Source organism: Crocuta crocuta, unplaced genomic scaffold, assembly GCF_008692635.1.
Source record: "Crocuta crocuta isolate KB4526 unplaced genomic scaffold, BGI_CrCroc_1.0 scaffold332, whole genome shotgun sequence".
In the NCBI taxonomy this organism is placed as follows: domain Eukaryota; kingdom Metazoa; phylum Chordata; class Mammalia; order Carnivora; family Hyaenidae; genus Crocuta; species Crocuta crocuta.
In genome coordinates this window covers 1,753,771-1,771,741 of record NW_027532025.1, presented here as the reverse complement: position 1 = coordinate 1,771,741, position 17,971 = coordinate 1,753,771, and the positions used below count along the sequence as shown (strand labels likewise).

General features: G+C 37.0%; 1 protein-coding gene across 9 annotated transcripts in view; it reads left to right on the top strand.

Moving 5' to 3' along the window:
* DLG2 (discs large MAGUK scaffold protein 2) overlaps positions 1-17,971 on the top strand; it is a 1,377,464-nt gene that overhangs the window by 741,993 nt on the left and 617,500 nt on the right. For all 9 annotated transcript variants that reach the window (XM_077776205.1, XM_077776203.1, XM_077776202.1 and 6 more), the window contains one exon: positions 867-917. In XM_077776205.1, the coding sequence (XP_077632331.1) occupies positions 867-917 (51 nt within the window). The remainder of the gene's footprint in view (positions 1-866; positions 918-17,971) is intronic.

Below are 17,971 nucleotides of genomic sequence, written 5' to 3'. Positions count from 1 at the left end.
AAAAAAAAAAAAAAAAGGAGGGGGGACCTGAGTAGCTCAGTCCTTTAAGGGTCCTACTTTGGCTCAGGTCTTGATCTCACAGTTCATGAGTTCGAGCCCTGCTTCAGGCACTGTGCTGATAGCTCAGAGCCTGGAGCCAACTTTGGATTCTGTGTCTCGCTCTGTCTCTCTGCCCCTCCTCTGCTCATACTCAGTCTCTCTCTCTCTTTCTCTGTCTCTCAAAAATGAATAAATGTTAAAAATTAAAAAAAAACCTTTCTTAGTAGAAATTTCACACATTTCCTACTTCATTCTTTTCTTGCTGCTACTTGAGGTACATAGCATGATTACACTGTCCAGAGCTTCCTAATAAATATAATAAGGATAATGGGGATGACATACCTGAACTTGAGACTGTAAAAAAAACAAATTCTTATCTGATAAGGTTATTCTTAATGCTAGTTTTTGGCAAAATATGACATATGGTTATACTGCCTTCTCCACTGACTTTTTTAGGTCATATTTTAGTGTTCATTCATGGAAATTTTAGAAGATATTGGGGAATTACTTTCTAGTAACTGAAACATTAACCCTAGGTGGTTTATTTTTTGTAACCTCACAATGCCTATTTTATATTGTTCCCTCTGCCCTAAATATCACAAATTCTAAGGAATGCAATAAGCTTTGCTAATTTTTGTAGAGTTTCACTCATACATTTTAGAATAGCTTAGACTGTATTTTATTTGGATGAAAACATAAAATCACACACATTAAGAAAGTGTGGCTTATTCATAGCCAGTATGAAACTTAACCCCAAATATTATTAAAATGCAGCCATCTCCCCCTCAATATGTATTTAATCATTCTTTCTTTTTTCCTATATACAGGTCAATGGGACAGAAATTGAATATGAGTTTGAAGAAATTACATTGGAAAGGGTAAGAAAAATCGAATAATACAAAACTTCAATCTTGCATTTAACATTCTGCATCCTAATGAATTGTTTTGTGAAATTGCACAACTGTGTATTATATCTTAGACGTTTCCAATAGGACTCAAAACAAAAATATTAATGAAAAGCTTCCAGAGGAGGGCACAGAGACAAACAGACCAAATCACCAGAATGTTCCATATGTAAACTGCATTGCCAAGATATGGAGAAATGAATGAGGACAGAAATATTCAGTGAGCTAGTATAGCATTTTTCCCATTGTTTCCATTATTAATGTTTTGCTATACATTCTTAGATACATTACAAAAATTTTCATTATGTAATAGTGTACTATCTCATAACTACCATTACCATGCATTTTTTAGTTAAAAAAACACATGCGATGCATTTTAAGACCACCCCCCATGGAGAAAAAACACAGCAATCCTGCAGATCTCTGCAAATATGTTATTAGGGCTTGGCAAGACTTTGACAAATCAGCACAATTATGTGTAACAACCCTAATGTATAAAGATTTTACAAAACAGTAAGAAGACCAAAAACCACTTAGAAAAAAATGACCAAAAGCATTAACAGGACATTCATCAAAAAATAAAAGGCCAATAACATATGGAAACTTGTTCAATGTTATTAACAAAAAAAGGAAACAATGATTCTAAATGTTTTTTGTCTGTCCAACTGGCAAAATTTTATTTTTATTTATTTTTTTAATATTTTTATTTATTTCTAGGATAGAGAGAGAGAGACAGCGTGAGCAGGGGAGGGTCAGAGAGAGAGGGAGTCACAGACTGAAACAGCCTCCAGGCTCTGAGCTGGCAGTCAGCACAGAGCCCGACGCGGGGCTCGAACCCACAAACCGCGAGATCATGACCCAAGCGAAAGTCGGACGCTTAACCGACTACGCCACCCAGGCGCCCCTCAACTGGCAAAATTTTAAAGAAAAGTNCAAATGGATCAAAAGCTTTAAAATGAGCATACTTTTTGACTCAGAAATTATACTTATAAAAATGCACAAAGACACAAAGAATATTCATATTGGTGTTGCTTATAACAATGAAGATTGAAATAGACAAATGTTTAGTAATACTTATGTCCAAATCATAGAAAATTATATTNACTATGTTATCTTATTAAATTAAAAAATTACATTTCATAATAATATTTAAAATATAATCCCATAAGCAACAACATGAATAATTTGTGCTCATAATAATATACATAAAGCCTGGAGGATATACATCAAAATGTTAACTCCTATTAAGGATTTCAGATAATTTTTAGTTTTTTCCTCTTGTTTATATTTTTTCCTAAACATTCCACAATAAACATATAATTCACTTATAGTAAGAAATAAAAATTTAAGTATTTTTCTAAGCTTTATCATTCAAGTATCAATTCAGACTCTAGACCTGCACTTAAATTTATATCTCCTTTTAAGTTTACTGATTATGCACTTTCCTGAGTCAGGGAATTTTTCATTCTTAGCTTAATTTTTATTGAGCATGAGTGGTTTCAAAAAGAAATTTACATTAAAAGTTAAGTGTTTGACAGATATGTTCTTTAAAACTTCCATTATGAACTTTGGTTAAATTTTAATGGCATACTAAATGGAGAAAAATGAGACTTAAGGAAAATTAACCCAAATGAAAAAAAAGAACACATTTCTCCTACAAAATCACTAATCTTCTCTCTAGGACTAGCTATATAATTTGTGAAGCACAGTGTAAAATGTAAATGTGGAGCCCTGTTTAAAAATTATTAAGAATCAAAAAAGGCAGTAAGAGCCCAGCATTAAATGCCATGTGACCCTTCTTAAATGCAGGACCCTGTTTGACTGCACAGGTCTCACACTCACAGAACCAACCCTTCTCTCTCCCCACAGCCCACCATTAAATATGACAGCATTTTGTTACTCTGGTTCTATAGGTCAGAAAATCAAAACTAACTTTGGTGTGAGGAAGAAGTTTCAGGGGGAGTGAGACAACTGTGTGTTCTAGTCTCCATTTTGTCACTTACTTGCTTACAAGATTTAGTGTGTCATCTTACCTCATCATCTCAGTCACTCAGAACCTTGTCACTGCCATTAATGGGACTCCCTCCCAAACACCTCTGTCAAGCACTGTCTTCGCTGAATACCACCTCCTCTTCATCCTTATCATTTATGCCAGTAACCCCCACCTCAAAATTTCCTCCAACTCCTTTGGGATCTTGAATCACAGATTTTACCCTTTCTCTCCAGTTTTCACCTTTTGTATGCCCACCCCTACCCCACCTACCATACTCTGAGCCTCTCTGTCACAGACTTTTCACATTTCTACTCTTCTCCCCCTTTTTGTGTTCACCCAGCAAAGCCTCAGTCCTCCGTGCCAGCACCTGGGCAAATGAATGGGTCTAGAGAAGCACTCCTTCATCTCACTTGAAACATATAGCTATTGATTCCAAGTGAACCTTCAAACCATCCTCACAATTCCTATACATTTTTAGAAAAATCACTTTCTCGTTCTCTGGGACAAAAGGTTTACACCTTATCTGCTCTCCTTATATCTCAAACACCCCATCCCTCCTACTCAGTCTCAGTTGTTGACCTCTCTTCCTGTGTCCTTGAGAAAATCCAAGCAATCAAAGAAGACCACCTTACTTTCCTACCAACAGGTCTGCTAGCATGCTCTCCCTGTTACAATGGGAGAATGTTCCCTGCTCTTTTACAAGGCCAGCCATTCACTTATGACCTGCACTGCTTAACCTCTTGTCCATTGAAGGACGTTGCTTCTGTAGTTTTTTCCTCTCTCTCTCCTGAAATATCAGTTGCTTTCTCATTTTTTCCTAGATAAATTTAATACAGACATGATGTAATCTCTCTCATTAAAATAGAAAAGAAGAGTCCTCTAGTAATGGAGTCCTAAAGGAAAACAAGACAAAATGTCACTTTACCCAGTGTTCCCCACCTATTATTGTTTCATGATTCTATTTTTCTTTACCAAAAATTGAGGAGAGTTGTCTATTTCCAATAACTCCACTTCCACTACTTCATTTTCTTATTTGAACCTAGTTCCTGATTTCATCCCCTCGGTAGCCCTGAAACGATCTTTATCAAAGTCTTGACAGCTTCCATCTTGCTAAATGGAAGCATCAGTTCTCTGTCCTGAGTTCTCAGTGGCATTGGATGCAGCTGTCACTGCCTCCTTCCCTCAAGATGATAATTTCCTGCCTTGCAGAATAAAACATTTCTCCTATTCATTCACCATCTCATTGGTACCCTGTCTTAGTCTCCTTGCTGGCTTCTCCTCTAAATATTGGAGCATTCCAGAAACCCAATGCACAGAGCTCTTCTCAATTTCTCCTCATTCTCTACCGATCTCATCTACATGCTTGGCTTTAAATACCAATCATCAACTGATGATTCCCAAATCTGAGTCATGACCTCTCTCCTGCATTCCAAATGTAAACAGCTAGCTGTCTAGTTGGCATCTCTCTTGAATATCAAGAAGGTCTTCTAAACTTAGTATGTTGCTAACAGAAATCATGATTTCCCTGCACACCCTACCCTTGGGGCAAAAACTACTTCTACCCTAATATTTTTCATCCTAGCTAATTGGTTCTATCATTTTCCTTATTATTCAGGCCAAAAAAAATATCCTCTAGGAGTCTTGCTTAATTGCTCTTTTTCCCTTGGCATCCAGGGCAAGGCCTACCAATGCTACCATAAAAATATATTTCAAAATCAATCAAATTTTACCATTGACCCTGCTGAATTCTAGTCCAAACTAATATCATCCCATGCCTGGACCCCTTCAGTAGTTTCCACTTTTGCCCACTCCTCCTCAAAGCAGCCAGAGTAATCTTTTTCAAAAAATAAACCTGATTAGATCATTTTTATTCTTAAAATTCCACTTATTATCATTTCCTGCAAAACTTTATGCACCCTGAACCCTGCTTCTCTCTCTGACATTATGCCCTCACCACCAACTCCTAGAACATTTCACTCTAGCCACATGTACTTTCTTGTCATCCCTCCAAAAAGCCAGGCTTTTCCCACCTCAAGGTCTTTAAATTTTTTACTCCGTCTTCTCAAAATAATCTCCCCTTGGATCTTTACATGCCTTGCTCTTTTCACCCTTTAAATATGTGCTCAAATGTCTCAGAAAAGTCTTCCTTGAGCGCCCCATTTAGTCAGTGCCAGCATCAACCATACACTTTTTTTTCCATTTTCATAACTTTATTACTTTTTTAGTGTTTATTAATTGTGTGTGTGTGTGTCTGTGTGTGTGTGTGTGTCTGTGTGTGTGCCCGTGTGCAAGCAGGATAGGGGCAGAGAGAAAGAGAATCCTAAGCAGGCTACACAGTATAAAGTGCAGAGCCAGACATGAGGCTCGAACTGTAAGATCACGACCTAAGTGTAAATCAAGAGTTGGATGCTTAATGGATGGAGCCACCCAGGTACCCTACTTTTGCTTTTTTAATTGCACTTATGAATATCTGAAACTTATGCTATTACTTTATTCCTCACTTTGTTAATATCTATCTCCCTCCCTAAATATATGTATGTAAATACATAGTCATTTCTGTATCCAATTTGCCTAGAACACTGTCTGGAATATAGTATGTACTCTGAATATTTGATGTATGAATGGATTATACCAGTGCTCTAGCACAGCAAATGGAGTGAAGTCACAAGGCCTGCATTTGAATCTTGCTTCTATCACTTACTGGTTGAGTTACTTTGAGCTGAATACTTAACCTTTCTGTGCGTTAATATTCACACCTGAAAATGAGCCTAAAGTGTTTATGATTTTCTCCTAGGGCCTTTGTGATGATTACATGAGTTAATATAAAGGTTTAGGACAGCATGTATAGTTGCTCTTCTTAGCATTTCCTTTGTGCTAACATAGTAGTTCTCATAAGTGTTATTTATTAGGGTGGACGAAACTCAATAAAAACAGAGCCTACTAGTCTCAGTGATCTAACATGTCTCATTAATATAATAAGAATGTCTCTCATATCAGTTTTTTTTCCAGTTACTTTGTTAAATGTCAGACATCCAATGATGAAGTTATGGATCTTGCTATATGCACTTCTACTTTTTCTCCAATTAAATCTAACATTTAATTTAGTAACAAACTAGTCACTTTTAGTAACACCTCTATGAAGTGGATATCACCAACTCCATTTTACATATTAGGGCATGAAATTAAATAACTTGTCAAAAGTCACAATGTTAGTAAAGGATGCAGGTAGGATTCAGCCCCATTCCTAATAGATTCTAGAACCTAAACTGATTGCCACTGAGTTAGATTGCCCTCAAAATTAACTTCAAGTGTCATTTCCTCCAAGAAGCGTTTCTTGACTTTCCCTCTAGGGCAAGGTCCCATTATTGTAAATTAATACAAGTAGAGAACTTCTCAGACTAAATAATGAATAAAATATATCTTTTCCAGTGACCTATGAATTCCCTGATAGGAGGAATTTCATTACAGAGTTCTGTATATTACCATGATGACATAAAAAGGAAAAGGGAAGGCACTGAAGAATTTCAGAACAAGTTGATGACTCCTCCTCTGTAGCAGCATTGTTCAGTGGCATTGGCCACTTGCCACACATAGTGAATTCCACAAATGTCTAATGTACATTTATTTGTCAAGCACTATCCTGGGAATGGTCCTTGTTTCGTAGAATTTTACAGCCTGGTAGAAAACACAGAGAAGTGAATAGGCAAAAACCATGAAGAATAAGAGTTCTGTGGATACTTGGCCCAGAATGGAGTACTTCTGTGAGGCTTTATTTGTGACCTGGCTTAGGAAAGATGAGAGGAAGCAACCCATGGAAAAGGGAGGTCTCTTAGACAAGGAACAGCTGATGCAAATGTTCAAGGACCCCTGGAAAAGTAACATCCTCAAGGCACTGCAAGTAGTCCAGAGTGACTACATCCCAACTTGAGGTAGGGCTCAGAGAGAGAGGCCAGGATGGAGTGTTGGAGGAAGCTGAGAACATACATGCTGTAGATAACATATGGAGGGGTTTAAATTTTATCCCACAGGCAATGGAGAGCCTTTGAATAATTTCAAACTGAGAAGTAACATAATCATATTTGTGTTTTAAAAAGATTACTTTGGCTGTGGTATTGGGTGTACATTTCATAGGGTTCAGGAGATAATTTAGGAGATAGTGCCTTTTAAGACATATAGGTTAATGGCTAACTTCTGCCAATGGTGATGAATATGGTGATAACATATTCAAAATACATGAAGTAGCACCTGGGTGGCTCAGTCAGTTGAGCGTCCGACTTCAACTCAGGTCATGATCTCGCGGTCTATGAGTTTGAGCCCTACATCGTGTTTTGGGCTGACAGCTTGGAACCTGGAGCCTTCTTCAGATTCTCCGTCTCTCTCTGCCCCTTCATGGCTTGGTTCTGTCTCGCTCCCAAAAATAAATAAACATGTAAAATTTTTTAAAAAATATGTTAAGAATGTTAGAAGAACAGATTCTAATGTTTTGGAGTATGGGAAAATGCCAGAAAGAGCAGAAAAATCAAAGATACCTAGATTATAATCTGACAAATTCCTTTCATTAGCACAATCTGGTTTCTCAGCAATGGCCACCTGTGAGAGTTAAAATATTCCTGACTCCATGGGCTCTTAAGACATTATACTTGCTATAAAAGTAGCTGAGTATAATCTCTATGCCTATGAATGATTTATCCATTATTCATGCATGAAGTTAATAGGTTATGTACCCCCAGTATGACTTATATCAAGAGAAGTTAGTTTACCCAGCATGGATAATAGATTTATCATGGCTTCATAACCCTAACCATCATGCATAACTACAATTTAGCAGAGATACTGAAGTGACTATATGACTACCCACCATTTCCTCTGACCCCTGCCCCCAGCCTCCAAAAAAAAAAAATCTCATTAGGAGTCCTGAACACTGTATACTATTTGAATGTTCTGTCTGATGAATCAGGGATAATCTTTTGCAATTAAAAAAATAAAAATGTCTGAGCTATCTTCCTAAAGGTACAGCAATTTATAGGACATAGAAAAGTGACTGATTTATCGTACCCTCCAAATTCCTATAGAATTTGGGTATAAGGTGGGTAACATGGGGATTTTGAAAACAGTCTTTGTGAATATTCTGGTAAAACCCATTAAGAATTGTCTAATGGGGGAGCCTGGGTGGCTCAGTCGGTTGGGCTCAGGTCATGATCTCACAGTTCGTAGGTTCAAGCCCCACATCGGGCTCTGTGCTGACGGCTGGCTCAGAGCCTGGAGCCTGCTTCAGATTGTGTGTCTTCTTCTCTCTCTGACCCTCTCCTGTNAATAAATAAATAAATAAATAAATAAATAAATAAATAAATAAGAATTGTCTAATGGACAACTGATAGACCCTCTTGATTCATCCAGGTATCAAATGAATTGAAAAAAATCATTAGATGTCTGAATCACTTAGGCCAAATATCTCACAATATTGAATTTTATGAAGATGAAAAATCCCAAATTCAAATGGAATTAAGGATCTAATTATTTCAAATAATATGGAAGCTCTGGGTTTCTAAATTCTTGAGTTTTTTCTGCCTTTGCAGCTATTTTCAATTTAATAATAACAAGAATAAAAAGCCAGAGTCCCAATGATATTTGTCATTTGTATGTATATAGTCAACTGTACTACAGTCTTATTCTACTCTAATTAAATAATTTTTAGTAATAGAAGCATTTCTTAAATGAATTCCAAATTTTATATATGTTCAATTATCAGTGTATATTTTAAGTGTGTTTGAAATATAAAGCAGAGTGTATATATTTGTATGTGCACAGAAACCTTTTAAACATAAATGTGTATTTAGACATAAGGAAAAATATTTACTTAATATGTGTGAATTTTTATCAGACTTTTATTGGGTGGGTGGAAAGTGTCATAAGATTTATAGAAGAATAGGTTTATATAAGCAGTGGAAAAAAATACAGTCTTTCTATTCATACCTTACTTTGAATCCAGGATCAACCACTTTCTATTCAACCTTGAGCAAGTTATTTCACCTATTAAAACCTCAGTTTTCTCCCTAATGAATGAGATTCTAATATGTATCATATAGCATTGTTGTGAAAAATAGAAATAATATATGTATAATGCATAAAAGAGTTCATGGAACATCATAGGTGTTCAATATTAACTATTATAAAGTGTGATACACACGCACACATTTATGTAGGCTTAATTTTTTTTAAGTGTTTGTTTATTTTTGAGAGACAGAGAAAGAAAGAGAGAAGCAGAGAGAAAGGGAGACAGAGGATCCGAAGCTGGCTCTGCGACGATAGCAGAGAGCCTGAATGCAGGGCTTGAATTCGTGAACTATGAGATCATGACCTTAGCTAAAGCTGGATGTTTAACAGACTGAGCCACCCAGATGCCCCATTTTTTTAAGGTGTCACTGTACATTTGACTTCAGGCTATGATTCTGAGACTAGGTCAAGTAACAAATGCATGCTTCCTCTTTACCCTGGGTGTGTGTGACTGCATTTATGGCAAATGATAAGCTTCTTAAGTGATCCCCCAAGTGTACGTGTATCCAATTATCCATGTATTCTGTAAGCACACTGAGCACAAAAATGGAGTCTGCCTTTAAGTTTGCAGCCATAGCTTCCTGTAGAATAACACAGTACTATTTGTACCTCAATTCTTTGTTAGTTAACAAGACTTTAGTCCAGGCTAGACAAGCAGTTACAGTGTATTCCTTTGTTTTCAATTTCTTCAGGCTATGGTATTTGCTTCAGATGCTCTGATACCTCCATAAAATCTTGTGTTCTAATAATCATCCCCACTTCCAATCTCTACATGTGATAAAGTGGGCAGCTATTGTGTCTGAAGAAACTGGTAGAAGGAACATCTTCTTTTGGGGAAACGTCTCCTCTCCCCATTCTGACCACGTTGTTCTGGGGACAACTGCCAGTCGTGGCACCTATCACACAGTTGATTGTTCTAGAGCTACTAACTGGAATTACTTGGTGAACCAGTAAAAAACAATACTGATACCTGAACCCCTCCCCCCTCCACCAGGCTAAATAAGTAAGAACCTCAGGAGGGTAGAACATGGGAAATCTTTATTTTGAAAACATTTTTAGTGATTAGTTATTAGAGGGGTTGACACACGAGCCACACTGAGCCAATAAATGTGCTCCTCCGGATTTTTCAGGGTGTGGAGTATGGAGGGGGGTGCTACAATACAACTGTGGAGTAAATCTGGGAGATAGGAGGCAGGAGAGTGGCCAGCTGCCCTATGGGCTTCCTGCTCTGTGGAGTAGGCTCATCTGAGAAAAGGAGGCTTCCTGAGAGAAAGCTCGAGATAGGAGGAAGAGGGAGGAGGTTAAGAGAGAGAAAGGAAGAAGGAGAGGGGACAAAAAAGGAAGGAGAGAGAGAGAGAACTGGTAGTTTCCAATTCCTATCTTACGTTAGTCCTAAAGACCACCAGATGCCATTCCCTATCCAATGGCTACCTGAGTCTTTCCTTAAATTCTTGACTAAACTAGTTCAAATCAGGCATCCACAATCTGCCAACATTTGGACTTATACACATGCATCTTGGTGTTGTAGCTTAGCTATCACTGTGCTGAAGTTAGGTCATGGTCTAGGCTCCTGTGGCCATAGCCCGTTCTCAAAATAAAGACTGCCTTGCTTAGGTTCTTTATCTTTTCTAAATTCTAGCCTTGTGTCTCATCACTAAGGTAGAGTCATAAAGCAAAGCTCTCCACTTGAATATTGTTGGCAGGTTGCAGTAAACCTTAATACCCCAAAGCTTATACATACCATCTCCTTTAAAGTAACCCATTACTGTGTTCCAACTCCCAGAAATAAAATAGCAATAAAAAAAATGTGGCAGGTAAAGAGAATGGCCAGTGACAGGTCTATGAATTTAGGTTTCTACTGTCTGGAAACTTCTGATTTGGGAACGAGCAAGCTTTTATACATGTGGAAAGTGGTTTGCAGTATTAACTACTGGACTCAGATGTCAGGAAAAAAATCACAAAAACAGCAGCTAGAGATATAGTTTACAGACATTTGAGGGGTCATTAATCTAACTTTTCATTAAATGTAAGCATCAAAGTCTTGGTATTGAGGAGCTCCTGATAAACATACCTCAAAGGACTGATTTAGATGAATCAGCACAAAGTACATTTAGCTGAAATTCAGCTGCTGACTCCAACCATCTCCATATTTCTTTATAGCCTTCCAGCTGAGTTATCTCCCTTCTTTCACCTTACAAACCCTCTGTGACCAAAGTATTAACAAGTGCTCCCTTCTAGTTCATTAGTCTGGCCTTAGTACCCTCACATTGTCTAAAATGGCCAATATATTTTCTTCTGTAAACCACTTGTTATGCTATTATTACTCCCCATCTTGATTTGACATGGCCCCTGATTATTATAATCACATTTAATGCTAGTATAATAGCACTTCTAAAAAAATCCACAAAAAAAGAAAGGTACTTCTAAATATCTTTTAAACAAAATCCACAATGGAAAGACTTATAAGGAAAAGGCTAAACTCTATTTTTCTGCACAAGTAATTACTACAACATCCAATGCCCCTTTCCACTCTACCTTTCCAATGTTGGTTAGACATTTGTTGGTTATGTATCCATTCATTCTCTTTGCCTTTTCCACTCTGCTTTCATTTTAGTTCAGATATCTACCTTTGCCTCACAGCCCATGTGGTTTGATGGAAGCTAAGGTGACTCTTAACTCCAAGGGTGGACTCTTATTGATGTAAATGAGTTAGCATTTACCCTGGCCTCCACTGGGTGATATGTAACCTGATCCAATGTAAACATAATGTATTCCATGACTGTTAGAATTTGGAGACAGAAATCCATCCTCTTCTATGGGCATGAACTAAGGAAGCCTATAGCTCAGATAGTGGCATGGAGCCATTTATGGCTATGAAAAGATTCCAGCTTCAGAATGAAAGAGGATTTTAGATGGCAGAGTTGATAAATGGGTAAATATCAGTACTGGCAACATCTTGAGTCAAACTACCTTTGAAGCATCCCTTCTGATTTCAACCCTCCCTCTCTTTACCTCCCCCTACAATGAAACCTGTTTTAATGGGGATAAAGCAAAAGGAAAAATACAGGGAGAAGAAACAAAAATTCTAGTAGTATCTCAAAACAGAGATGCATAGTATAAAAACTGAAAGTAATTTCAAAAATTCGAGAAATGATTATAACTAGCGGGTTTAAAAGTATATATTTTATCCATTTATCTTAATGAGCTTGACACATTTTTAAACTTTCAAATGATCTATCCTTTGGAGAAAACGGATGCATGTGTTATGAAAATATTCATAGGCATCAGAACCTCTACAGTGTATTACTTAGTTTTTAAGCATAAAATGTTCAGTCTGTTTAGACTCTGCATAAATTAAACAATGCACATTTAGTCATTGAGAAGACTGTCGCCTTGGATTTAATCAGGCTTTATTGATCCTAAAATTGTGATTCACTCCATTACCATTTTTGCCTAAACAAGCTATTCCTAAAAACCCAGCTCATGTATTACCTCTTCTGAAAAGCTTTGTCAGATTCTCTCAGTTATAGTCAGTTTACCTATCCTTTTTATCACTGTAGGGCTTTCTCATTGTCACTTGTGTTCATATTGTGTCTGCCTTATATGTAAATTTCAAGGCCCTCAAAGGCTGTAATGTTTTGGGTTTAATCCTTTTTATTTGGAATCTGGCTGTTTTGAATCACAAAGAGAAACTAGTAACCACTAGTTGAATCATTAGAACAATTATTTAGTCTTCTGACAAGAGATACAGGATAAGGATAATATACATACACACACATCCTGCACACACATATATAAATATGCACACACACACACACACACACACAAACACTGTGTATTTATGTGTCTATGTGTGTCTGTAGATAGATAATATCCTCTTTGTAAGCTGAGGCCGTTGCTTAATGCTATTTCTAGTGCTGGTAGCAGTTAGCTGCTACACAAAAAATATATCAGTCTCTATCATTTATTAAAGTTTGAACCTTACATGCTAATCTCTGTATCGTGATTATGTCATAGTAATTAGGTCATTGTATAAATTTTAGAGCTTCCATTTTATAATAAGTAGATTGCAGTTCAAAGAAGTTAAGACATTTGTCCATGGCCACAAAACTACCATTTGGCAGAGCTGGTTGATATTTCTTCAGTGATTACGTGATGCTACCACATAGCATGAAAAATATGGAAGGCTTTTTGGAGTGAAACAGTTTCTGAACAGTGGTAATATATTCAGACTGCCTTTAAAGCTTATACATTTATCAAAAGGAAACATTAAGCCAAAAGGCAAAAAAATCTCAGGTTAGCTTTGAAAGCCTGAAAGCAGCTTCAAGAGAAAGACAAAGACAAAACAGAAGACAAAATCAATGAACAGAGATTCATTTATTTTTCTTTAGGATTATATCTTAATATTTGAGAAATAAGCCAGGCTCATCCCTCCACCCACTCCCCGCATCTGCTTAAATTGCTCAGAGCTCAGTAATGCAACTCAATTCTGGGGAAAAACAGCAACAAAAATGACATCACATCTTGCATATTTAGCATTCTTCTAATTCAAAAAAAGGAAATCCAGTTCAAGGAGTGCTCCACTTGTGTTTTTGAAACCTTCCTCAGGAAAATATACCCATGTTTTCTGAAGCTAAAATTGGTGATGTTGTTAGTTCTACTATACATGCTGTATTATTGTTTCATCATGTGATACAATGTATATATTATAATGTGTTTAATGCATATATTATGATTTGACTATATTATATCATATTTTAATATCACTTAAGTATTTTCAAAATATTTTTCAAGATTTATTTCATCCTTCATACTAATCTGTGAAATAAGAAAAGAAAACATGGCACTCCTCATTGTGCAAATGAGGACACAAAGGCTCAGGGAGTGTTTTCATGGGTTCCTCAAAGTCACTCAGTGCAAAGTCCAGTCTAAAATTCATATCTTAAACTTCTAGCTCCACTCCTTTTCCTCTGTATCTTGCTGATTTATTTTTGGTTTTGATTTTAATATCAAATCCAAATGATCACCCTCTTCTTTAGGTAGAATAAACTGAAAATATCAAAATGTGGTTATTGTTTTCTCAAACTAAGCTGAAATCAAAATAATTTTTTTTCTCATACCAAATTAGATTTTAAATTACCCCACATCATTTCAACTTGCTTTTATTTTTTAATTTTTTTTAAAAAATTTTAAAATTTATTTATTGTTGAGAGACAAAGGATGAGCTGGGGAGGGGCAGAGAGAGAGACACACACAGAATCTGAAGCAGTCTCCAGATTCTGAGCTGTCAGAACAGAGCCCTATATGGGGCTGAACCCACAAACTGTGAGATCATGACCTGAGCCGAAGTTGGACGCTTAACTGACTGAGCCACCCAGGTGCCCTGTTTTTATTTTTTTTTAAATTTTTTTCACGTTCTTATTTATTTTTAGAGAGGAGGGGATGTGCAAAAATGAGCGGGGAAGGGGCAGAGGTGGGGAGAGTGAGATAATCCCAAGCAGGCTCCACACTATCAGTGCAAAGCCCAAATGGGGCTTGATCACTTGAACGGTGACATCATGTCTTGAGCCAAAATCAAGAGTCATCAAGAGTCAGATGCTTAATCCACTGAGCCACCAAGGCACCCCTCATTTTGCTTTTCTTAAGCATCCGGCATAAAAGTTTAGGCTCTTGAGAATCATTTCTACGTATCAAGTTTTTATCTTGTACCTCCAATGCGGGAATGCTTTCACCTTCTAAATTTTGAACATTATGGAAACATTTCTTACATTTGAATTATTGAGCAATTCCTACAACACTATTTCTACCAGTAATGTATTTCAAGTGTGGATTTTATGGCTATTTCGCCTGAGGGAAAATTGTGGCTTTAATACTTAGGAACTTTGTGAATGTGAGCAAGTCACTTAACTGCACCTCACCCAGCTCATCTCTAAACTAGGAGTGATAATATTACCTGCCTCATAAGGTTATTATAAGTACTAAATGAGTTCATAATAAAATAAAGTGCATGAAACAGTGCCTGCCCCCACTGAGCACTATACAAGAGTTAGTCATTATTACTGGTCTAGTTGTTCTTCATGTGACAAGCCTTGAATTATTTCAAAAAGAAATCAAATTCATTTTTCTCCCTTGAAACTTTTCTTCTGAAGAATTACCACTGCTTCCCTATTCCTTTAATTAGTCCTCACATGGTGCCCTTCCTTTGGCAGTGCTCCTAATGATTATTACCTTTCCTGCTAAAATGTTCTCGCGTTCAACAAATATGCATCGACTTCCCACTGTGGTGCCTGAGTCCATGTTTCGTTCATTCCACAGTCATGAATTGACCACCTCTTCTGTGATGGGTGTATTAGATATGTCAGTAGGCAGTGAACGAGACAGCCTTTGCTTTCAGGCTGAGCGGCTAGTAGGAAAGAAAGCCATGCTGAATAAGTCATTACTTCAGGGAGATCTGCTATCATACAGTGTCAGTTGGGCTCTTGTCATCTTCTTGTTCCATGACATAAACCTGAAAAACAAAAAAAGCAAGCAAATAAACAAACAGAAAGGAAAAGAAAAACGCTTTCCTACTCACTTTCCTGTGGTAAAAGGAAAATCTGAGCCTTTGAATTGGCTAGTTATTAAAATAAATGTTTCTTAGTCTATGGTATGTTTTTCTGTGTCTGCATTCAATGATAAAATATACAAGTGACCAAATATTTTGTGATGGTTAGTTATTACTGCTACATAATACTCATGTCAATGTTACTTAACTACCTTCTCTTCAAGCATGTTACTTTAGGGACAGGTAGTCTTGAGCTTGAGCTGTTTTGACAGAAACTATGATACAGGCTTTTTAGAGTGGTCTGTCATGTTTGGCAATGCCCACAAGAATGTTCTTAGGTGAACTGACCAAACCCTTTGCCAACTCTTGGCAATGTAGTTGAAATGCAGTATTCTGTTCTCCCTGTGGAGTCTACGCATTACCCAGAACTGTCCATTCTTCTGAATAAGAAGGGGATAATTTTTTTCATATATATGGGAAAATATTAAGGACATCTGAACTTTCTGATTATATTCATTAATTGCATTACCTTATATAATCCTTCTTGCTGCAACTCTCTGAACTAATTAACATACTATCTTGCAAACTGAGGCACCAAGTGATAAATTGATGTTCCCAAGGTTGTACAGCTAGAAAAAGGTGGAGCAATAATCTGACCTGAGACATTTCACATCTAAAATTCCAAAAAGAACCACTTGCTCTGTAGTTTCAAGCTCTTTTTTTCCACTCATTATCTGGGCTGACTGTGTTGTTTCTCATAGCATGGGGATTTTCTCTTTGGAAAGCTTGGCATTTGAACAGCTGATAGAAGGATTCTTAGCCTCTGGTTCCCAAAGGGATATTTCTTAACTTGAGCATAGAGTCTGCATTTGTGCACAGTGGGGAAGGAAGAGTAATGACATTAAATGAAGGCAGCACTGACTGTGAAATCAGTTACCTTTTAAATCTCAGGGTTATTGAATTAATGAATTAGTCTTAGAAGGCTGTGTATCATTCTTGGAATCCTGAGAAAGGAAATTGAATATTAACCCAGTTCACATCCATAATGCACAATTTATAGCCACATGCAGACTAAACCATATGGTGAAAACATTCTTTCATTCTTTCAGATTATTTTATGTTGGGTGCCTCACATACAGCAGGTCTTTTAACTGACTTGTCGTATATGATCAAAATAATAAAACATCTGTTGACAATAACCTTAAGAACAAATTGATGCTTCCCAAACTTGCTTGAGCTGTAAAATGTCTATTGTAATAAGGAACACAAGATGTGGAGACAGTATTTTAAACACACACACACACACACACACACACACACACAGTATGTCACACACACACACACAGTATGGTCACGTCACCTCAAAAGTTATGTCCTACAACATTGCTGAAACCTCATTCACAGAAAAGTCAGCTTCACTGCAAATATGTGGGGCTATTTTTTTAATGGTTAGAATGGTTGTGAGTTCTTAAAAAGACTTCTAAAAAGTCTACAGAAGGAGATTAAATAACCATAGTTAGGCAGTTTCATATGAAGCATGTCAAAGCTGCATAGTTTCAAAACCTCGGGAGAAAATTGAGCCTTCTGAGCATTTATAAGCCACCAATGAATTGCCAGGCCCCAAACCACCACAGAATTTCCTGCTGTCTGGTAAGTTGCCACAGCCTCACAGTTGCAGCCAAAAACACACTTGGTACTGGAAAATCTGTGATTCTCATCACACAGTCCCTGCCTTGCATGGCCTAGGACCACAGTCTGGTTAGAAGGAGCCCATGGAATTTTTTGTAGTGTTTTTATTTATGCTGTTCCTCCTACAGTTCTGCCATTGGCATGAGGTTCCCTTGGACAGACCAGAATCCTTAGTGGAATTTCCAAAAGAAGAATGTAGTGAAACATTTTCACCTCCTGCTTTGTATGAATGTAGTAAATGCATTAGAACCTTTAGTTCCCAGAAAATTTAAATCTACTGTTTTCTTGGGACTGAGTGGAAACACACTAAGTTTTAACAAGTGCTGGTATCCACTTTTCTTGCCACGCAGAGCCCTCCAGAGACCTGGCTTTGACTGCAAATACAAATTAACTTTTAGTCAATTGCTAAGTTCCCAATCCAATGTTTCCTAATATACATTGCAAAAAATCTCAGTTCTAGCCAATTGTCTCCAGTTCACTCTTTTGCCTTGTGAGCTTATTGTGAAAATCTTGTTCATTGTCCTTTTCAAGACTGCAGACCACTTCATTCACTTCTTAGAAAATGGTCCACTAAATGAACAGAAGAGTTTATAATATACCACTTCCTTTAAACACAGATGCCATGATAATAGTAACAATAGTTCCTGAATACTTGAGATGTACTGCTGAGGCCTCCATTGTTTTATTTGAGCTCTACAACAAACAGCCATTTAGCTTTAGTTATCCTCATTTGGAAGATAGGAAAAC